This window comes from Podarcis vaucheri (assembly GCF_965113315.1).
Source record: "Podarcis vaucheri genome assembly, chromosome: 1".
Taxonomy (NCBI): domain Eukaryota; kingdom Metazoa; phylum Chordata; class Lepidosauria; order Squamata; family Lacertidae; genus Podarcis; species Podarcis vaucheri.
Window position 1 is genome coordinate 108,081,726 of NC_138759.1, and position 17,111 is coordinate 108,098,836.

Here is a 17,111-nt window from a genome sequence, read left to right on the forward strand (position 1 = left end):
TTCCTTCCTTGCTCATATTACTGCAGTATTTTCGGGGGGTGCTGTATCCACGCCGGCCAGGCATTTTCTGAATAGGAACCCCTGCTTTCGGTAGGGTGGGTGGCATGGTGGTGGGGGAGATTTAATGGCGATAAGGACTCAACAAAATTATCCCAGGTCTCTAACTTCCTGGACAATCCCCGGAGAGATTGAGGAACTCCGCGTGCTGCCCTCTCTTAAGATGTGTTGTGCACTTAGATTGCCTTTTTCTTTTCTGGCGGCCAGGAAGGAGGGGGAGATTATTGGGGGAGGGGAACCCCTGGAACTGAAAATGTAATCCGCAGTCCTTCACAGTTTCCCCTCTGCGCGCCCAGGGGATTGCGAGGGGGTGAGGGGAGAAGGGACTACCGGGAGCGCCTCCCCAGGGTTTGGGGAAACTGCGCGCTGTCTCCCCAAGGTATTGCACCTGGGAAAGATGCCTCTGTCTCTCCTTCGCTGCCCTCCCTCCCGCGCCGTGTAAATAGACGGAGAAGTAAGTGATGGATCGGCCGCCCCAAAGAGAACCTGGGCGCTGGAATTGCCCCGGGGCACAGAGCGCCTCGACGACATCCCATCGGGAATGGAACGTCCCCATAGCCAATCGGGAGAGAGGGCACTGCAGGAGAGCCTTGGGATTGGCCAACAAGGAAAACAGCGCAATCCTATGCACTTCGTGGAGCTCACTCCCGGGTAAGTGAGTGGGTGCAATCCTATACCCACCTACCTGGGTATAAGCCTCACTGAACTCAATGGGACTTGGTTCCGAGTAGACGCGCTCAGGAGGTAAATTCCTCGCTCCTGCGTCCAGTCATCCCAAGACCAAGGATGGAGACAGGAAAAGAGGAATCTGAATTATACTGAGCCAGACCCCTCCTCCATACCTAGCCCAGTATTGTTCGCACTGGCAGGCAGCGGCTGTCCAGGGTGTCAGTCTGAGGCTCTTCCAAGTTCTACCTGGCTCTGCTTGGGATTGACTATGGGGCTCTTTCCATGTGGGGAGCAGGTTCTCTGCCACTGAACGACGTCCCTTCCCCCAGATTTCTCTCTCTTGGAATGGGATTTATTCTTGTTCCGCCCCTAGGTTTCCTCTCCAAAGTTCACATGCCACCTTCCACCTTTCTCCTCTGAAAGGAGAAGAATCCGCTTGCTGTCTGGCTGACATGCCCAGAAAGTGCGCGCGGGCGGAAGCAATGACCGCTGCTCCTGTGATCCAAAACAGACGTGCCCATTGATGAAGGGTTATGGGCTTCTCTTCCTTAGAAGAGAGCAGGGAAGGGAGGGGGCGGGCTCTCTTTACCTTCCTCCTGAAATAACCCACATTCAGTTCGATAAAAGCTCTCCCCACAAAATTAGGCTAGATACATTACATTTCCCCGGGTCAAGATCCTCTCGTAAAACCACTCTCTCTTTCCGCAATACTGCTTCCCCCGCCCAGAGACTTATTTAGGGTCTGGAGTAACTTGCCACCGCATCCCGGAACTCTGATTAATTGAGAAAGGGTTGGGGGGAGGGCGAAGGAAGGGCGCAACTAGTTTTCTTTTTAAATGCCCAAAGATGTCACTTATTTAAATCATTTCTTGCTTTCTTCGTAGCGCGCTCCCTTCAGAATAATCTTTCACTACCACGTTAATAAGCTGCGTTGATTCTTTTAAAAATAATAGCAGCATTTTATTCAAGGAGGAATTGCAATGCACATCACAAGACTAATCTACAGAAGCTAAAACTAAGAGCATCTAGAGGCTTAGCAGATCAGATTACTGAAAACCCGGATCCTAAAGACTTCGACAAGAGATGCAATCCGATCCTAAGCTTATTATGGACTCGGCCGTAAATCCTGCTGAATGCAATGGGGTTTTATTCCAGAGAAAGAAATTGGAGCATTCATTTCCTATTCTCTTTATAGTTAACTGTTTCACAGTTACTTTAGAGCCAGCCCCTTCGAACTCTGTGGGACTTACTTCCGAGTAAAACACGCTAAACATTTCGTTGGGCCCGGGCACACATGCACACGCCGTTTCCAATATCCATTTCTCCAAATTTAACCCTTAGGGAAAGGGAAATAACTACTCCGGTTCTAAATAAGTTCTCAGAAGAAAGATACAAGCCGATCCTAAGGACGTTTATTTTTGCAGCACAACCTCCTTGAACTCAGCTGCCTGGTGGACCTGCTTAGGATCGGGCTGCAAATCTGACTATGACGAGGCGCGCGCGCAAGAGAGAGAGAGAGAGACATACAAGCTCCGTTGCAGAAGCCATTTAACCAAGCGCAATCTATTTCCCTTTATCAACGGGCCATTTAAATAGCAGCGCATGTGACCCTAGGCTTCTAGTGGCAGGGTTGAAATAAGGTGGCAAGAAATCTGCAGAGAAATCAAGCAGAGGAAGAAGGCAGCTCGCGAGGTCTTCGCCTCGCCAGTCTCCACTTGAGACTGCAAGTTCCGTCTCCGAAATCACAGCACCGCTTTTTAACATTCAAAAATATAACCATCACAAGAGCAACAATCCCAGCAGCAGCAAATTAAAAAAAAATAGGTGCTGTTTATTATTAATGTCACTGCCAGCTCCCTATATGGGCGTGGAGGCTGCCCTTTGATTAGACAGAAAAAAGACTGGATTCTGTTCGTTTACATGGATTTATTTGCTGTAAACATTAAAATTGTCTTTCTCAAAGAAAGAGTTTTTAGGGATAAAATGTCCAAGGCTAACTGTCATACACCATAACGGAGAGGGGCGGGGTGGGGTTGTGGGGTGGAGAGGAGGCAGAAACTTAAGGAAGTGCCCTCCTGGAAATATACAAAGAAAAGAAAAAGAAAAACTACAGAATATGGCATTATATATATAGATATATATTAAAAAACTTCCTTACTGAAATGTAAAATAATATATTAACCGACAATTTTAGACATTTGTTTTTCAAAAAGAAAAATATACACCTTTTCCCAACCCCTCACACCCCCTCCAAAAAAACCCAAAAAACCAAAACCCGAACACTCCCGAAATAAAAATTCAAAGTGCTCAGTTAATTTCCAGGGAGTTCTGTATATGAGATATAAGCACTCTGGAAACGGTGAAAACGCTTGTGGCATGCAAGACTTGGCTCCGCTTCAGACAACAAAATAATCAAGATATAAACTGTTTTCTTTTAATCAGCATCAACAATACATACGACACTTACAAACAAGGAATGCCGGACGGTGTTTACAAAGACGGGAAATAGGGGTCCCTGGCGAAAGGTGTTTTGTTTTTTCCGGGAAGTGGGCAGGTTGGGGTTTTAGGAAGGAAGAATCTGTTTGGATTTGTGTAACACGTGTGCCCACTTATTTTACAATTGAGAAAAACGTTCGAGGCTTCTTAGAGAACTACCAATCTTTATAAAATCTAGCAGACTACATAGTGTCTGAAATTACTATTTATAGAATATAGACATTACTGAAATAGCAAGTGCCTATAATAAACGTGGTCCTCCTAGAATGGCCCTGCTTTCTCTCGATTAGGTCTTGAATCGTCAACTTCTATCTATTTATTTATTCAAGCTCCTTTGATTGATTCTCGTTATTCTTTACTTTCTCCTCCCCCCAACTCTCTTTTTAAAAAAATTTATTATTATCATTATTATTATTAGAATCGGTTTTAATAGCTTATTCATAAATAGGCACAGAATAGTTTTTTTGTTTTCCTTTTAAAAAGAAAGAAAGAAAAAGCCAAACCGCATCTGGTGAAATGTACAATCCTTCGCCTTCTGTCGATTCATGCCGCCCCCGTCTCCCTCCCCACACCTTAACTGGTCGTCTATATATATATTACAGCTTTCCTTTACAGCAGAAAATGTTTTTTTATATATATAAAAAAAGTCTTAGGTGGGTTCCCTTAGTACACTCGCCTTCCGCAGTAGCTAAGGCTCAGCTTCCTTATCTCAAAAAGTCCTTCATCATAACCATCATCATCATCACCATAATAGCAGTAGGAAATTCTGTTTCCCCCCCTCCCTTTTTTTGTTTTGTTTCGGGGAGACCGGGATGTATGAAGGATACTGTTTGTCTGTTTTAGGCGATAATAAAAAGCTTGTACCATGGGATTTGTGTGCAGTCCAAGGAACGGGATCCAGGGTGCCTATAGAGAGAGACCCCCACCCCAATGTCCAGTCTCTGTCCTTCAGGAGAGGCCAACCACAGTCTGAAGGGATGGGAGCCCAACAGCACCCATAGGTGCTCCTCGCGGACCAGGTGTCTTAGTCAGGCCCCTTCATCTGCTTCCTTCTTTCTTTCCTTCCTTCCTTCCTTTCTTCCCCCTCTCTTCCAGGCTTTGAAAGTTCTTCACTTGGAAAGCTCAGCGGCAAAGAAGAGTCCTTCCCTCTCTCTGTGTCTCTTTCTTTCTTTCATTTTTTTCTCTCTCTCCCTCTCTCTCCCTCTCTCTTTTATTTTAAAAAGGTAGCGTGTCCAGGAAAAGTTTGTCGATTATTGCCGGCGGTGGCACCAAGTCTTCGAGTTTCAAGTAGAAGATGCGCTGCAGGCCTTGCGTGCAAAGCGTGCGCAGTTCCGGGAGCTTGCCCAGCAGTTTGGACAAGTAATTGGGCCGGTTCAAGCCGCCGTTGTTGAAAGTCACGTGGTCCTTGAGACAATTGACAATCTTGTTCTGCAGTTCCTCCACCCTCTTGGGTTCCTTCAGGCCGTGCCTCTCTGCAAGAGACAAGGGGCTTATTAGACTGGACGCAGTGTGTGTGTGTGTGTGTGTGTGTGTGTGTGTGTGTGTGGCCATCAGGCCTTGCCTAGAAGACGCAAACTTGCAGCTCCTTAATACCAGGAAGAAGCAACTCTCCACTTTAGCTGTGCCCTAGCTTGCAAAGGCTAGGCACTTCACCTGGGTGTAAATCTCGGAGAATCTCTTTTGAGAAGGCACGTGTAAAAATGGCACTGTCCAACTTCTTGGGCACACCGTATCGGGTGTCAACAGACCAGATTAGCACTTTTGAGTGTGCAAGAGGGTCTAACTGTGTAGCAATAGCTCAACACGAACACGCACTGTCTGAGGATGGTTTTGTGCCTTGCATTTTCTATATTTGCAATCGTGAGAGCAGAGTTGTTATTCCGGATTCATTCAAGGCAGATCTGAAAGGGGCTAGGGATAAGAAGTCCATAAATATCCTCGCTCAATCCAGCATAAAATGCAGGAGTTTATTGGCGAAGGAGGCATTCTAATGACGAATGTATGGTAATACTGTATTATCATAGGAATCAGGTGGAAAGTGTTGCGGTGAGTATTGTGGACTTTAAAATGCTGAATGAAAGGTTTCTGGTTTATATATGGCAATTCTAACTCTGCCTTAGCAAATTGTACAAATACGAGACAGACCGTCCTGGGTTGTAAGACTGCAAGCGAAGTGCGGATTCTGATTTGCATGGCTCACTTATAATGATGGGTGGGATGACGCAGTACTTCTTCCAAATTAATGAATCTGGAGGGGGGGAACCGATTGGGGGGGTAGGAGCCCAAAGCTCACCTGTCACCATGGCCAGCGCAGCAATGCAGGAAAAGGCGGAGATGTCGATGTTCATGTTCTGCAGGTTGGACGAGAACTCCACGATCGAGTCGATCCATTCGCCGAAGCCGCGGACGCACTGCAGCCGGTGCAGGACCACGCCGTTGCAAAAGATCAGCTTGCCTTCCACCGGGTTGGATCTGCCGGAGGAGTTCACCCAGGGGCGGAGAGACAGAGAGAAAGAGGCAAACAACTAATTACTCGCCGAGCAATAAACGGAGGGCTTAAGAGGCACCTAATTACCGAGGAGTTAATAAAACGCAGCTCAGCGGACCTTGAACGGCTCAGGATTTTCTCATCCGACTGGCAGGCAAGCATCCATCCACACACCCACAGGCGCGTGCAAACACCCAGGACTGCGCCGCCTCCGATCCCTGCTTAATTGTCCCGGCTCTGCCTCCTTTTGCCTACCTGTAGGCTAACCGCAGGACGAAGAGCTCCAAGAAAGCGGATTCAAAGAGCAGGTCCTGGTCCTGTTTGGGGAGATCGGTGAAGCCGGGGATCTTTTCCGCCCAGCCCCGGATGATTTCCATGGAGCCAGTCAAGAGATCGTAGAACTGCTGGATGTGCTGCGTGTCGTCGCCGCTCATCTGATAGTCCGGGTTAGCCTGGAACTGGAGTCGCCATTCCGGAGAAGAAAGAGAAACGGATGGGGAAAGATGGGAAGGGAAGGCAAGTGGGGGAGGAAGGAGAGAGAGAGAGGAAGAGACCCCAGCAATTTAATGAGGTTCTCTAAAATATATCGCCCGTGAAATTGCTAACCCCATTCCGAGGAGGGGAGCCTGGTTTTTATAACAATTAAACCTCGCTCTGACCAGTAAGGAAATTAAGATGTTCCAGGGCAATTAATTCAATTAGGGGTGGTGCTAGGAAGGTGGAAATTGCCGTGGCCAAGAAGGGTCGGCTTAGCAGAGGCGCCCTGGGAAAGCGCCCCGAAGGACCCGCCAGGAGGGGAAATCCAAGCAGCCCCTGATTTTATTTTTTTGCCTCTGGAAAGGCGAGTGTCGTGGGATGGGTGCGACGGTGACACTAGGAATGAATCCTCTTGTACACACAAGCCCGTATGTGTCGTGAAACACACACACACACTTGTATAAGCACATATGTCTAAGAAGATAAAACACATCCACGCAAGTGTCTGTCCCCATCATTTTATTTAATTTTCATTATTCAGACATATACACGTGTGTCGTGTCCCTGTTGGGGTGCAGAAGCACAGAAGGACCGGGTAATAATAATAATAATAAAGCTAGCGTTATGCGGTATGGACAGGGAAAGAGGGAGATCCCAATCGGCAAACCCTCCTCTCTCTTCCCCCACAAACCAGAACGAGCCAAAATATATACCCTGAATGAGCTCCCCAAAGCATTTCGGATAAGGAACTCCACTAAGGCCAGTGTATGTGCTGTCTCCAATAATGACTTTGAGGATCAGGCCTAACAGGCCGGTCCTACTCGCCGTTACTTCGAGAGTAGATCTTTCCTGATTCACTTCCCTAAGCATCCTAAGCAAATCCTAGCGGAATCAAAGGCCTCTCTTAGAAGCAGATGGGGGCAAGGCGTTGCTTCTAAGGCGTAAACCTCCCCCTCACATCCACCCCTGCCCCCGACCCACACCACAATCCTCGGCCCCTCGGCCCTGACGTATCTTAAGAGCAGTCCTCCAATATCCCCGCGGTTTCTTGGCAACAGCTTTAGGGCAAAGGGTCTCTCTCCTCCCAAAAAGAGAAATGGCCTCGCTACGGACTAGCCGCGTGCTCAGCGCGTCCCCCCGCGAGGCGGACCCTTCGGCGAATGTTGTCTCCAGCTTACCCTGGAATAGTCCAGGCTGGTCATAGCCGGGTTGGAGTCGACATGGGCTCTCACCAGGGCACTGATCAGACTCACCGGGGGCGACGGGGGAGAGGGCTCCTGGGGGCTCTTCGGTTTCGACGGCAAGCGACCCCGCCGGCCTTTTAAACTGTCTGTGCGAACCACTGCAAAAGAGAGAGCTGGTCAACTCGCCCGGCCAGAGAGGGAGCAGCTTCTGAACAGGAAAGCGAAGAAGCCCTGACATCCCTTACGCGACCGCCACCTCCGCCTCCCCCCCCCCATGCAGTGCCCATAATCTCTTCGACGGCACCAGGAAGCCTCCAACACAAAGGTGTCCAGAGTTCCCACTGAATGAATATTCCTTTATTTGCTTTTCGTCTTGTGCGTATGTGCGCGCGGGAGCAAAAGTTGCTTGTTAAAAGGAACCACCAGTGTACAGTAAACATCCTTGTGGATGGAAATCTCGACTCTGAAATTGGGGTGGAGCGGTGTAGCTTCTGTGAGCCAGGAATGGGCCTCAGCATTTTGTTCGGTCTTAGCCAGTGCTATTTTTCTAGAAAAACAGGTGCCGGAACTCACTCTAAACACTTCCCAGTTGAGAGGTGCTGGCACTCACCCGAGAGTTCCGGTGACTTACCCCTGGGGGGAAAAGCCCTGGCCTTAGCCATGATATGAATGACATTCTTATTTAGGAAAGAGTGCATCTGAGCCTAGGCAAAATCCCAACCCCGCCTCGACTCTCTTTGCCCTGGGATGCCTCATCCTTCACATCTTAGACGTAAGGAACCTATGCCTGGGTCCCTTCACGTCTAGGATGAAGGCCATCCGGTTCCAGAGAGGAACCAGTAACTGCCTCTGCTTCTTCGATGTCATCCTAAGCTCCCTGGGCAGTTAAGGCCTCTGCTTGCCTGTTTATTTACTTCTCTGGGAGATTCCCCTGCGAGTCAGTGTGTGTAGGCGCTCGACTGTGGCCGTCGAAGGACCAGGGTCCCAGAGCTCTCCGCTATCTCTGCAGGTTTACTGAAAAGCCTCCCCAGGCTTGCACTCGTTTGCATAGGACTGAATAAGGCCCGAACGCTGCTGGGACGCGGACGTTCTCCGACGTGGCGAACGGGAAAGGAAGTGTGCGTGTCCGCGCTTCCTTCTCGCAGCTGTGGCTGGTGGCTACTCCGAGGACCAGCCCGCCCCCCCTCCCGCTCCCAGTCATCCCGGCAGCCCCCCCCCCCGCAAGCGGTACCTTCTTTGACCATGCCGACTGCCAGGCACTTCTGAAAGCGACAGTACTGGCACCGATTCCGGCGGCGTTTGTCCACGGGGCAGTTTTTATTCGCTAGGCAAACATACTTGGCGTTTTTCTGGACGGTGCGCTGCGGAAAAGAGGGGAGGAGATTGGGGTGGGGGAGTCCAAAGGAGGCACCCTCGGTTAAATTCCCTGCACAGCGCCTCGCCATTTCCCCCTCCCACCCCCTCTCGCTCGCCTTCCCCTTCCCCTCCAGCCCTTCTTCTTTTCCAAGGCATTTATCTCGAAACAAATGGGAAGCGAGCGCGCCGGCCCCGCAGCTCCTTGCCGATGCTTGATATGCCAAGCGGAGGAGAGAGGAGACGTTCGGTAAATACAAATCCGTGGGCATTCATATTATTTACATTCCTCCGAGACCTTCTCTCTTTCAAATGATAAGATTATTCAATCAGAATGGGGGAAATAAAGAGATCACTTAATTTGACCATAGGGAATTCCGTTCCACTTGGTTAGCTTAGACACGGTTCTCTGTCCTAACCAATTTCAATCCGAAGGCAAAAGGCGAGCGCATGCAAATAGCTCCCTTCGCCCGCCCGCCCGGCCTCTGTTCGCCTCTCCTTTAGGGAGAGGAAGGAGGGAAATGGTGTTGTTGTTGTTGTTTTAAAGAGAGTGGGTTGGGCGACGAAAGCTGCCTGGGGAGGACAGCGACTTTCTGACACATGGACCACAGTTTTTCCTTCCTCTTTTCCCCAGGTGATGGGCTACCTGTAGAGATTCTGAGCAGGCCTCAGGATGCAGCGTCGAGCGCATTAAAATATTAAAAACCCACCCTCATCCAACAGCGCCGGAGTGCGCTCCTAAATTCCTGGTTTGGCTTGATCCCACTGGTATGCTTTGAGTCGGGTTGGGGCAGAGAAAGAGGTCTGGGGCTTGGTGGCGCTTTCTCTCCCCTGATTCCAAAAGCACGTCTCCGAAATCCTGATTTTTCCTGACTCCCTTGGTCAAGCAACCGGGCGTCTTTTGGCCCTTGTGGTCTCCGCAGTGCCCAGGAGCAGTGCCAACAATAAACCCTGGCGACAGAGGAGCTGGGTGGGGTTTCTTCCCCACTTCTCCCACTTTCATAAAGATTATCCGCCGTAACGGATTGTCCGTCCTTAACATATTCAGCAACAGAGTAGGACAAAAGCGTGGTCAACAAGAAAATAAATAAATAAAGTTGCGCTTGGCCAACTCTTCCGACGGCTGGGAAACGCGGGGTGGGGGAGGGGAACCCCCAAATCTCTACTTTTGGCAGAGAGTTTAGACTAAAAGGGGCGATTGTAAAGATCTGAGCTAGGAATATAAGCGTCTGGCGTTTCTGAAGCGCGTGTCAATATTCCCACGTAGGGAGACCAAAAAGGTGATTTAAACTGTGACTTTCTCAAGTCAAGGATTCGAAGGAGATTTGGGGACAGGTGAGTCGCGAACTGGTTCGAAGAGTTTATGCCGCTTGAATAGGGCCCGATCCTATCTATGCGCGCTGGGACGCCTGGCGCGATTACCAGCTTGCCTCTCTTTAGGATGCAAAGGGAAGAGAGCCAGGACTGAAGTTTATTCTGGGTTCATGAACCCTGAGCGCAAGTGTGAGGCTGCCCGCCATAGGGCTTCGTTCCTTTCAGGGCTGTCCAAGGCCGGGCGTCTAATGCGGAGTGGCAATTATCATACCAGGCTAAAACAGCCAGGTGTGGATTCCAATTTGCGGGGGCGGGGCCTCGGCCTAGATTGGGAGAGCGAAGAAGGGATCTATCCATCAGTGCCTTGGAGGAAGGAGCGATGGATGGGCACAGAGGACAGGATAGATACAGGGGAGGGAGGGATGCAGGGATGGAGAGCTGCGCTAGCGGCTCGGCAGCTGGAGAGACGGCCGGCGCAAAATCTGGTCCTCCTCCTCCATCACCACTGACACAGAAGCCCTCCCCCCGCCCCCTGTCGCGGCTCCTTAGCAGCAGCATCTCACCTTGAAGAAGCCTTTGCAGCCCTCGCAGGTGCGCACGCCGTAGTGCTGGCAGGCAGCGTTGTCCCCGCAGACGGCGCAGAGCCCCTCGTTGGAGGGCGAGCCCCGCGAGGGCGGCGACGGCACCTGGGCATCCAGGAGCTGCGAAGCGTGCCCGATCTGCAGCCCGGGGAAGCCGACGGCGGCAGCCTGCTTGCGGATGGGGTTGGGCAGGGCGAAGGGCTGCCCGTCGTGGTGGTGGTGATGGTGGTGGGGCCCGCCGGGCTCGCCGTTGAGCGGCAGGGTGTGCAGGGGCCCGTCGAAGCGCATCTGGCAGCTGCCCACTGGCGTGCCTGGCGGAGACTGCTTGAAGGAGAAGAGCGAGAGGCGCGGCACGGCCGTCGGGGCCACCGCTTTGTGCATCCCGCCGCCGCCGCCGCCCCCGACGGCCGCCGCTCCGCCGTAGGCCTGCGCGTGGTGGTGATGGTGGTGGTGATGGTGGTGGTGGTGGAAGCCGTGCAGGGGCCCCGCCTCGTCCCACACGCTCTGCCCGGGGGCGAAGCCCGCGGTCGGGGCTGGCGGCGACGAGCACGGCTTGTAGTAGACGGCCAGCTCGTCGGGCTGCTGCGGCCCGGCGGCCGGCGGCGGCTGCTGGGGCGGCGGAGGGGGGTAGCCGTGCGCGTGGCCGTGCAGGGGCAGCTCCTCGACCTTGATGGAGGGTGGCGGGGGCGGCGGTGGGGGTGGCGGAGGCGGCGGCGGCGGCTGCGAGGGCATTTGGTACAGGCAAGGCGGCTTGACGTCGTAGCCCGCGGCGGCTGCGGCGGCGGCGGCGCCGTAGTTGTCCATGAACGTACTGAAGCTGGGGAGAGAAGTGGTGGCAGTGATTTCAGTGTTGGTCAGGTCCATGCTAAACTTGACAAACTCGGGCGTTAAGAAGTCCGAGCTGTACTCCCCGGCAGCCGCCGAGTGGTGGTAAGCGTAGCTCTGCGTGGCCGGGCTGGCTCCTTGCGGCGAGGACCCGAACTGAGCCTGGACGCAGGGCATGGCTGCAAACGAGACACGGCACAACAACAACAACATGGCTCAGCTGGGGGGTCAGGGTGGTTAGCTGCTGCGCAGCAACAAGCCCCCGAAGGGGAAAACCCAGCCGCCCACACCGCCCGCCCACACCGCCAAGCTCCCTCCTTGCGCCCCCCCTCCCCACCAACCACCGCCCTCACGTCGGGGAATGGGGTTCGGGTGGAAGAAGATGAAGGGCGCAGGAGGAGGAGGAGGGGAAGTGGGAAGTGGGGCAGCAAGGGGAGAAAGCCGGGCTGAGATGGCAGGACAGAAGAGCGGAGGAAGGAGAAAGTTTGACGTGGCCCACCGGCAGGGCGAAAAAAGCTGGCAGCAAAAGGGAGGCTGCAGTGGGGAAGATGGACAGAGAGAGGAGCAGGAGGAGTAGGAGTAGAAGAAGAAGAAGAAGAGGGAGAGACAGGGAGCTGGGCGATGGGGAGGTGGGTCAGGCAGAGAAAGAGGTAGGGAAGAGGTCGTGGCGTGTAGAGGTGGGGATGGAGGAGAGAAGAGGGGCAGAGAGGGGGAAGGAAGGACTGATCGTGGGGAAGAGGGATGGGAACGATCCCCTCTAAGCAGAGAAAAGCCCCCCAGGCAAGCCCAACAAGGGCCGTCTGATGGCTGTCAGTGCTTGGGCGGCGGAAGGTGTAGCCCGCATATCCCTCCCCCCCCACATCGCCCCAATATATTTCCCCCTCCCTCTCTCCCTGCACATCAGATCTCTCCTTCCCATTCCCCTTCCCCTCCCCCTCCCCAAATTGTGCCTAAGCCCATCTCTCCGGACTTGCCCCATCTCTCAGTTTTCAGGTCCCCAGGAAAGGAGCGTTTGGGGATCTGGAGGAGGACGATGGATGGATGCAAATAGCCAGGGACTCACCCACCTTCAGCCGAGTGAGAGGCGTTTTCGGGGGGGCTAAAGGCGGACAGCGTCGGAATTCAATGGAGGGACAGGTTGCCAAGACGGGAGGGAAGCGCTGCGGACTCCAGAGTGACCCGGGTGCTCCCTGGAAAGCACAAGAAGAGCGGGAGGGAAACAAACACAGGAGAGGAGAGGAGGGGAGGGGGGGAAAAACTTGTTACTCTTTCAGCCTCACTTGGAAAGGACTAGGAGGGTAAGATGCGGCTGCCAAGGAACTCGATCCCCAACCCCTGGGAAGAGAGCAGGACTTCCTCGAAAGCCCAAGGCAGGGCAGGGGGAACCGAAAGTTTGGGGGCACCTTAATATGTGTGGGCAGATGAGGGTGGAGATGTAAGGAGAAAACTTGCTTTGTGTTAGAAAATCTAAAGTAGCTGTCACGCGTGTCATTTTTTCCTCACTGGATATAACAAAAGTGCAATGAAATTTGCTTTGATTCCTCCTCTTACTTCTTAGTGGTGTATGTCTAAGTCTATCCATATATACACGCAGACAGATTATCAAATGCCCCAAGATTGACACCGCTTACTCGGAAGTACTTCAGTCATTAGGAAATTGTGTGTGTGTGTGTATATACTATAGATAGATAGATAGATAGATAGATAGATACACACACACACACACACACACATTAAATGGCGATACCCACATCTCCCCCTCCTTCCCTTTCCTCTAGAAATTCCGCTGGACTGTAGGAAAAGGAGAAAAACAGCCATAAAGCGAATTAATTAAAAGGCACGCGCGCGCACAATGAGCAAGGCAATTAAAGAGCAAAGCAGCTCCGTCCATGACAGTCCCCGAAGCTGCAGGCGGAACAGGGCGAAAGGGCGCCCAAGGGACGCGCGCGCGCGCCGACAAAGTAGCAAATCTGAAGAGAAAGGGATCCCTCTCTCAACTCTTCCGGATGGCTTTCGGAACTGACCCACGTCTAAGGGGCGGGAGGGTGGCTGGCTTTTCCCGACCACTACATCCCCAAACACAGTTTCTCTAGATCTACAATGAAAACAGCGCCGGAAAGTTCGACAACTGAAGCCAGGCAGCCGGCCCGCCAAAGGGACTCTCCTCTTTGCGCCCACACCAGATCTGTGTCCCCGGCATGCCCTAAATCGAATTCCATCCGAAGCAAAGGGTCTCTTCATCTGTCAGCTAGTTTAACCCCTGACACCCTCTTCTTCCTCTTCTTCTTCTTCCCCTTCCTCCTGCTCTCCTCCGAATTTGGAAGGGATTTCCCTCTCCGGATCGACTCCCGCGCCGTCCCTGCTAAGTCAGGGGGCCGGCATCCCCCCTCCCGGTGTTACAAAGCCGCGTGCGTTACACTAATTTAAACCCCCCACCAACCTCCGGCAGTAATAAAACCTTGAAAGGCGACGACGCGCTGGCTAAGCTTCTCAACTGGCGGAGATCAAAGTCGTTCCCAAGCAACACACATCCGCCCAGCAACTTTTCTCCCTCTACCAATTGAACCCTGGACCAAAATCATAAGAAAATAATAATATAAAACCCCACACACCGAGGATCTTAACCCGCAAGGTTGCGGCACCAAGTCCAGAAGAGGCGAGCAGACTAAACCCAAAGTTGACTTTCCCCACCTTATAATAAGTGGAAACAGCCGGTTAGGAATATAGGGGGGAGGGCACTGGTGGGAAGAACCCCCGACCTGAAGGCCGAACAGCGAGGTCTTTCTTTCTAGGAAGAACATTTGGAAGAAAACCTCCTGCACAACGTGTTACTATTTCCTTCCTTGCCCCCCCCCACGTCTCCAGTCTCTCGCCCCCCCCCCCCGCTACTTTCCCTCGCCTTTGAGAAACCCGGGCAGCGCATCCAGATGGCAGTTAAGCCGAGAGTGCCCCCCCACCCCCAGACCCGGCGCGATCCACTTACTTGTTGGGCTGTGGCTGTTTCATTCATTCACCGGTGGGGAGTAGTAGCTCCGATTCCCAGGGGCGGATGGGCGAGGTAAAGCGAGCGAGCGAGCGAGCGGAGAGCAAGCGAGAGCGCGCGATCCCCGGCTGCTGCTGCGGCGGCGGCGGCGTCTTCTCGGTCGCTCTCTCCGCCTGCCTGCCTGCCTGGCTGGCTGCTTGGCTGCCGGGCTGCCTGTCTCCCGCACGCGCGCCCCCTCCGCGCCTGCCTCGTCTCTCCTCTCGGCGCCGGGCGCCACGCACTCCTTCTCTCTCCAGGAAGTGCGGCGCGAGAGCGCAGCGCGGGGCGAGCAAGCCGGACGGACTGGCCCTTGCCTGCAATGTGCCTTTGTTTATGTGGGCTCCCTTTTGCCCAGCCAACATGCACCTCGAGTCTCCAAGCGTCAGTGCACGTCAGTGCCGCCCGCCCAATCAGCCGGGCCAGGGGCTGGATCGCTCCGTACCGTTGGCTAGCGCTCGCTTTGGTAAATTTCCGACGTGACATCACCAAGAGTGGCGCTTTTAAGGTGGGAAGCAACTCGCCGCCTCGCCTGCCTGCCTGCCTGCCTGCTTTCCCGCCTGTCAAGCTGGGAGCTGCTTTGGGCCAAAAGAGGGGCAGGGCTCGCCACTTTCCCCTCTCTTTCTGCCCCCCACACCTCCTCTTCTGGTACACCCCCGATGTCCGAGATTGTAAACAAAGAGAGAAGCCTACTTCCCTCTCCCCGCCCCCTGTTGTCACCGACCGAGCCCAGACAGCTGTCAATCGAGATCTCCCCCACTCCCGCCCCTTCGCTGCAACGCGTGTTCATTTTATCTCACAGGAAATCCTAGGATGATAGAGTTGGAAGGGACCACGAAGGGCATCTAGTCCGACCCGCTGCAAGGCAGGGGTCTTTTGCTCAACGTGGGGCCCCCAACCCACGTCCCCGAGATTTAAGAGGATCTACTATGCCCACTTCCAGATCTGAGGTGGAAATACACTTTCCTCGGAGGGAGTCCCACTGAATTTGGGGGGGGTGGTTTAGGGGTGCCAACTCGGATGAAATATTCATAATCAGTCACATGATGTGGTGCACACACTGTTTGAATGGCAATGCCTATCAACTTTGGGGGGGTCAAATATTTTATGGTGGGGGGCGAATGGACCTCAGCCCCTAGGAGCTGGCTCCTACGGCGGGGTTTAACTTCTGAGTGAGCACACACAACACTGCTCTGCATATCTGTCTGTCTGTCTATCTATCTATCTATCTATCTATCTATCTATCTATCTATCTATCATCTATCATCTATCTATCTCTATCATCTCTGTCCATCCATCTTTAACTGACCCATCTTTCTATCAGAGATTCTGTAGCTTCTCTTATCCCGGATGCGCCCTCCCCCTCCCCGCGCCGCTTCTGCGAGCGGGGCATTTGACAGGTAAAGAACCAGGAATGCATTGACGCAGCCAGTCCATCCCTTTTTAAAAGCTGAGACAACGCATGCAACAAGTTGCACAATCAGTCCCTAGTCCGATTTACGTCCCGAAGCATCACTCCTTCGAGCTGCTCTTCTTTCTTTTCTTAACTTTGCAAAATGTATCATTTCTGAAGAAGCGCGCGCGCAAGGGTGCGGGGGAGAGGAGAGAGATGTGGAGAGGAGGAATCCATCGGTCTTTTGGGAAAGTTCATGCTTGAAGAACATGCGGCGTCTTTTCCTCCTTACTATATAGATGGGGAACGACAAACACATGACACAATATTATGCAGAAGAATTTGCTCCAGTCCTGCGGGGGAGGGGGAGAGACCCGTTTGCAACTATTGCACGCACAGCGGTTGAGTTCAGAGGCAGGGCAAGGATTCACAGGGAGGAGCGTGCGTGCGTGTGTGTTTGGTGAAGGAAAAGTGGGACGATGCTCAGGATCCGGACATGCTTCCACGGGATCGAGGCTGCAGCCCTAACTAAGCACACTCCAGCTTCGCTGAAGGGAGCGCGAGCGAGCCTTACTTCCGAGGAAACACGTCTAAGGTTGCACTGGACGTGCCCCAGCGAGGCTTGCTTGTGAGTAAGGGCTTCTCCAATTAGGGACTTGCTGCCTTGAAGGGTGGGGTGGGGTGGGAAATATAGGGCTTGCCTGCCCCTCAGCACTTTTTCTTCGGTCTTGCTTGCCACAGGGAGCCACCGGGACGGATGCTCTCCGAGTGGGCAGTGCCAATGCCCAGGGAGTAAGTATTAGCAGGGGCAGGCGGGGCTGGGGCTGAAGGAGAGGGCACAAGCCATCATTTCCTGAGCTGGAAAAGTTGCTCGTCGAGGGAGCCCCGTGCCCACTCCACCCCCTGCTTTCCCAGAGCCCTAAGCAGCCAAAAAGGGGGGGGGGGCGATTCACAGGCGTCTCCTTTTTCCTTCCCCCTGCGCCCACGGGCCCACCCCCCTCCTCAATATTCCAGGCGGAGAAAAATGGCCAAAAAGTGTCAACCCCCCACCCAAAACACCCACCCACACGCACCCACCCACCTACACCCCTGAGAGATAACTCAGTTGGTCATGAGTTCGAGCCCCAAAATATTCCTGCACTGCAACTGCACAATTCTATTATTCTACCCTCATGGGCGTAGCCAGGATTTTTGTTAGGGTGGGGGTAGGCTTTTGCTAGGGGGGGCAGAACCTGAAATTCGTATTGGTTTGTAT

The 17,111-nt window shown here is 53.1% G+C and overlaps 1 protein-coding gene across 4 annotated transcripts; it reads right to left on the reverse strand.

Annotated features, from left to right (window-relative positions):
• Nucleotides 1-3,146: 3,146 nt before the first annotated feature.
• NR4A2 (nuclear receptor subfamily 4 group A member 2) lies at nt 3,147-14,796 on the reverse strand. Of its 4 annotated transcripts, none has more exons than XM_082216204.1 (8): nt 14,428-14,796; nt 12,508-12,634; nt 10,602-11,623; nt 8,603-8,732; nt 7,441-7,529; nt 5,966-6,168; nt 5,516-5,694; nt 3,147-4,694 (listed from the first exon to the last, which is right to left on the reverse strand). In XM_082216204.1, the coding sequence occupies exons 1-8, from the start codon at nt 14,452-14,454 to the stop codon at nt 4,438-4,440; spliced, it is 2,034 nt and encodes a 677-aa protein (XP_082072330.1). In that variant the 5' UTR covers nt 14,455-14,796; the 3' UTR covers nt 3,147-4,437. The 4 variants fall into 4 exon arrangements, with proteins under 4 accessions (XP_082072330.1, XP_082072329.1, XP_082072331.1 ...); XM_082216203.1 differs by having other exon boundaries at nt 7,366-7,529; XM_082216205.1 differs by lacking the exon at nt 14,428-14,796 and having other exon boundaries at nt 7,366-7,529; nt 12,512-12,637.
• Nucleotides 14,797-17,111: the final 2,315 nt, after the last annotated feature.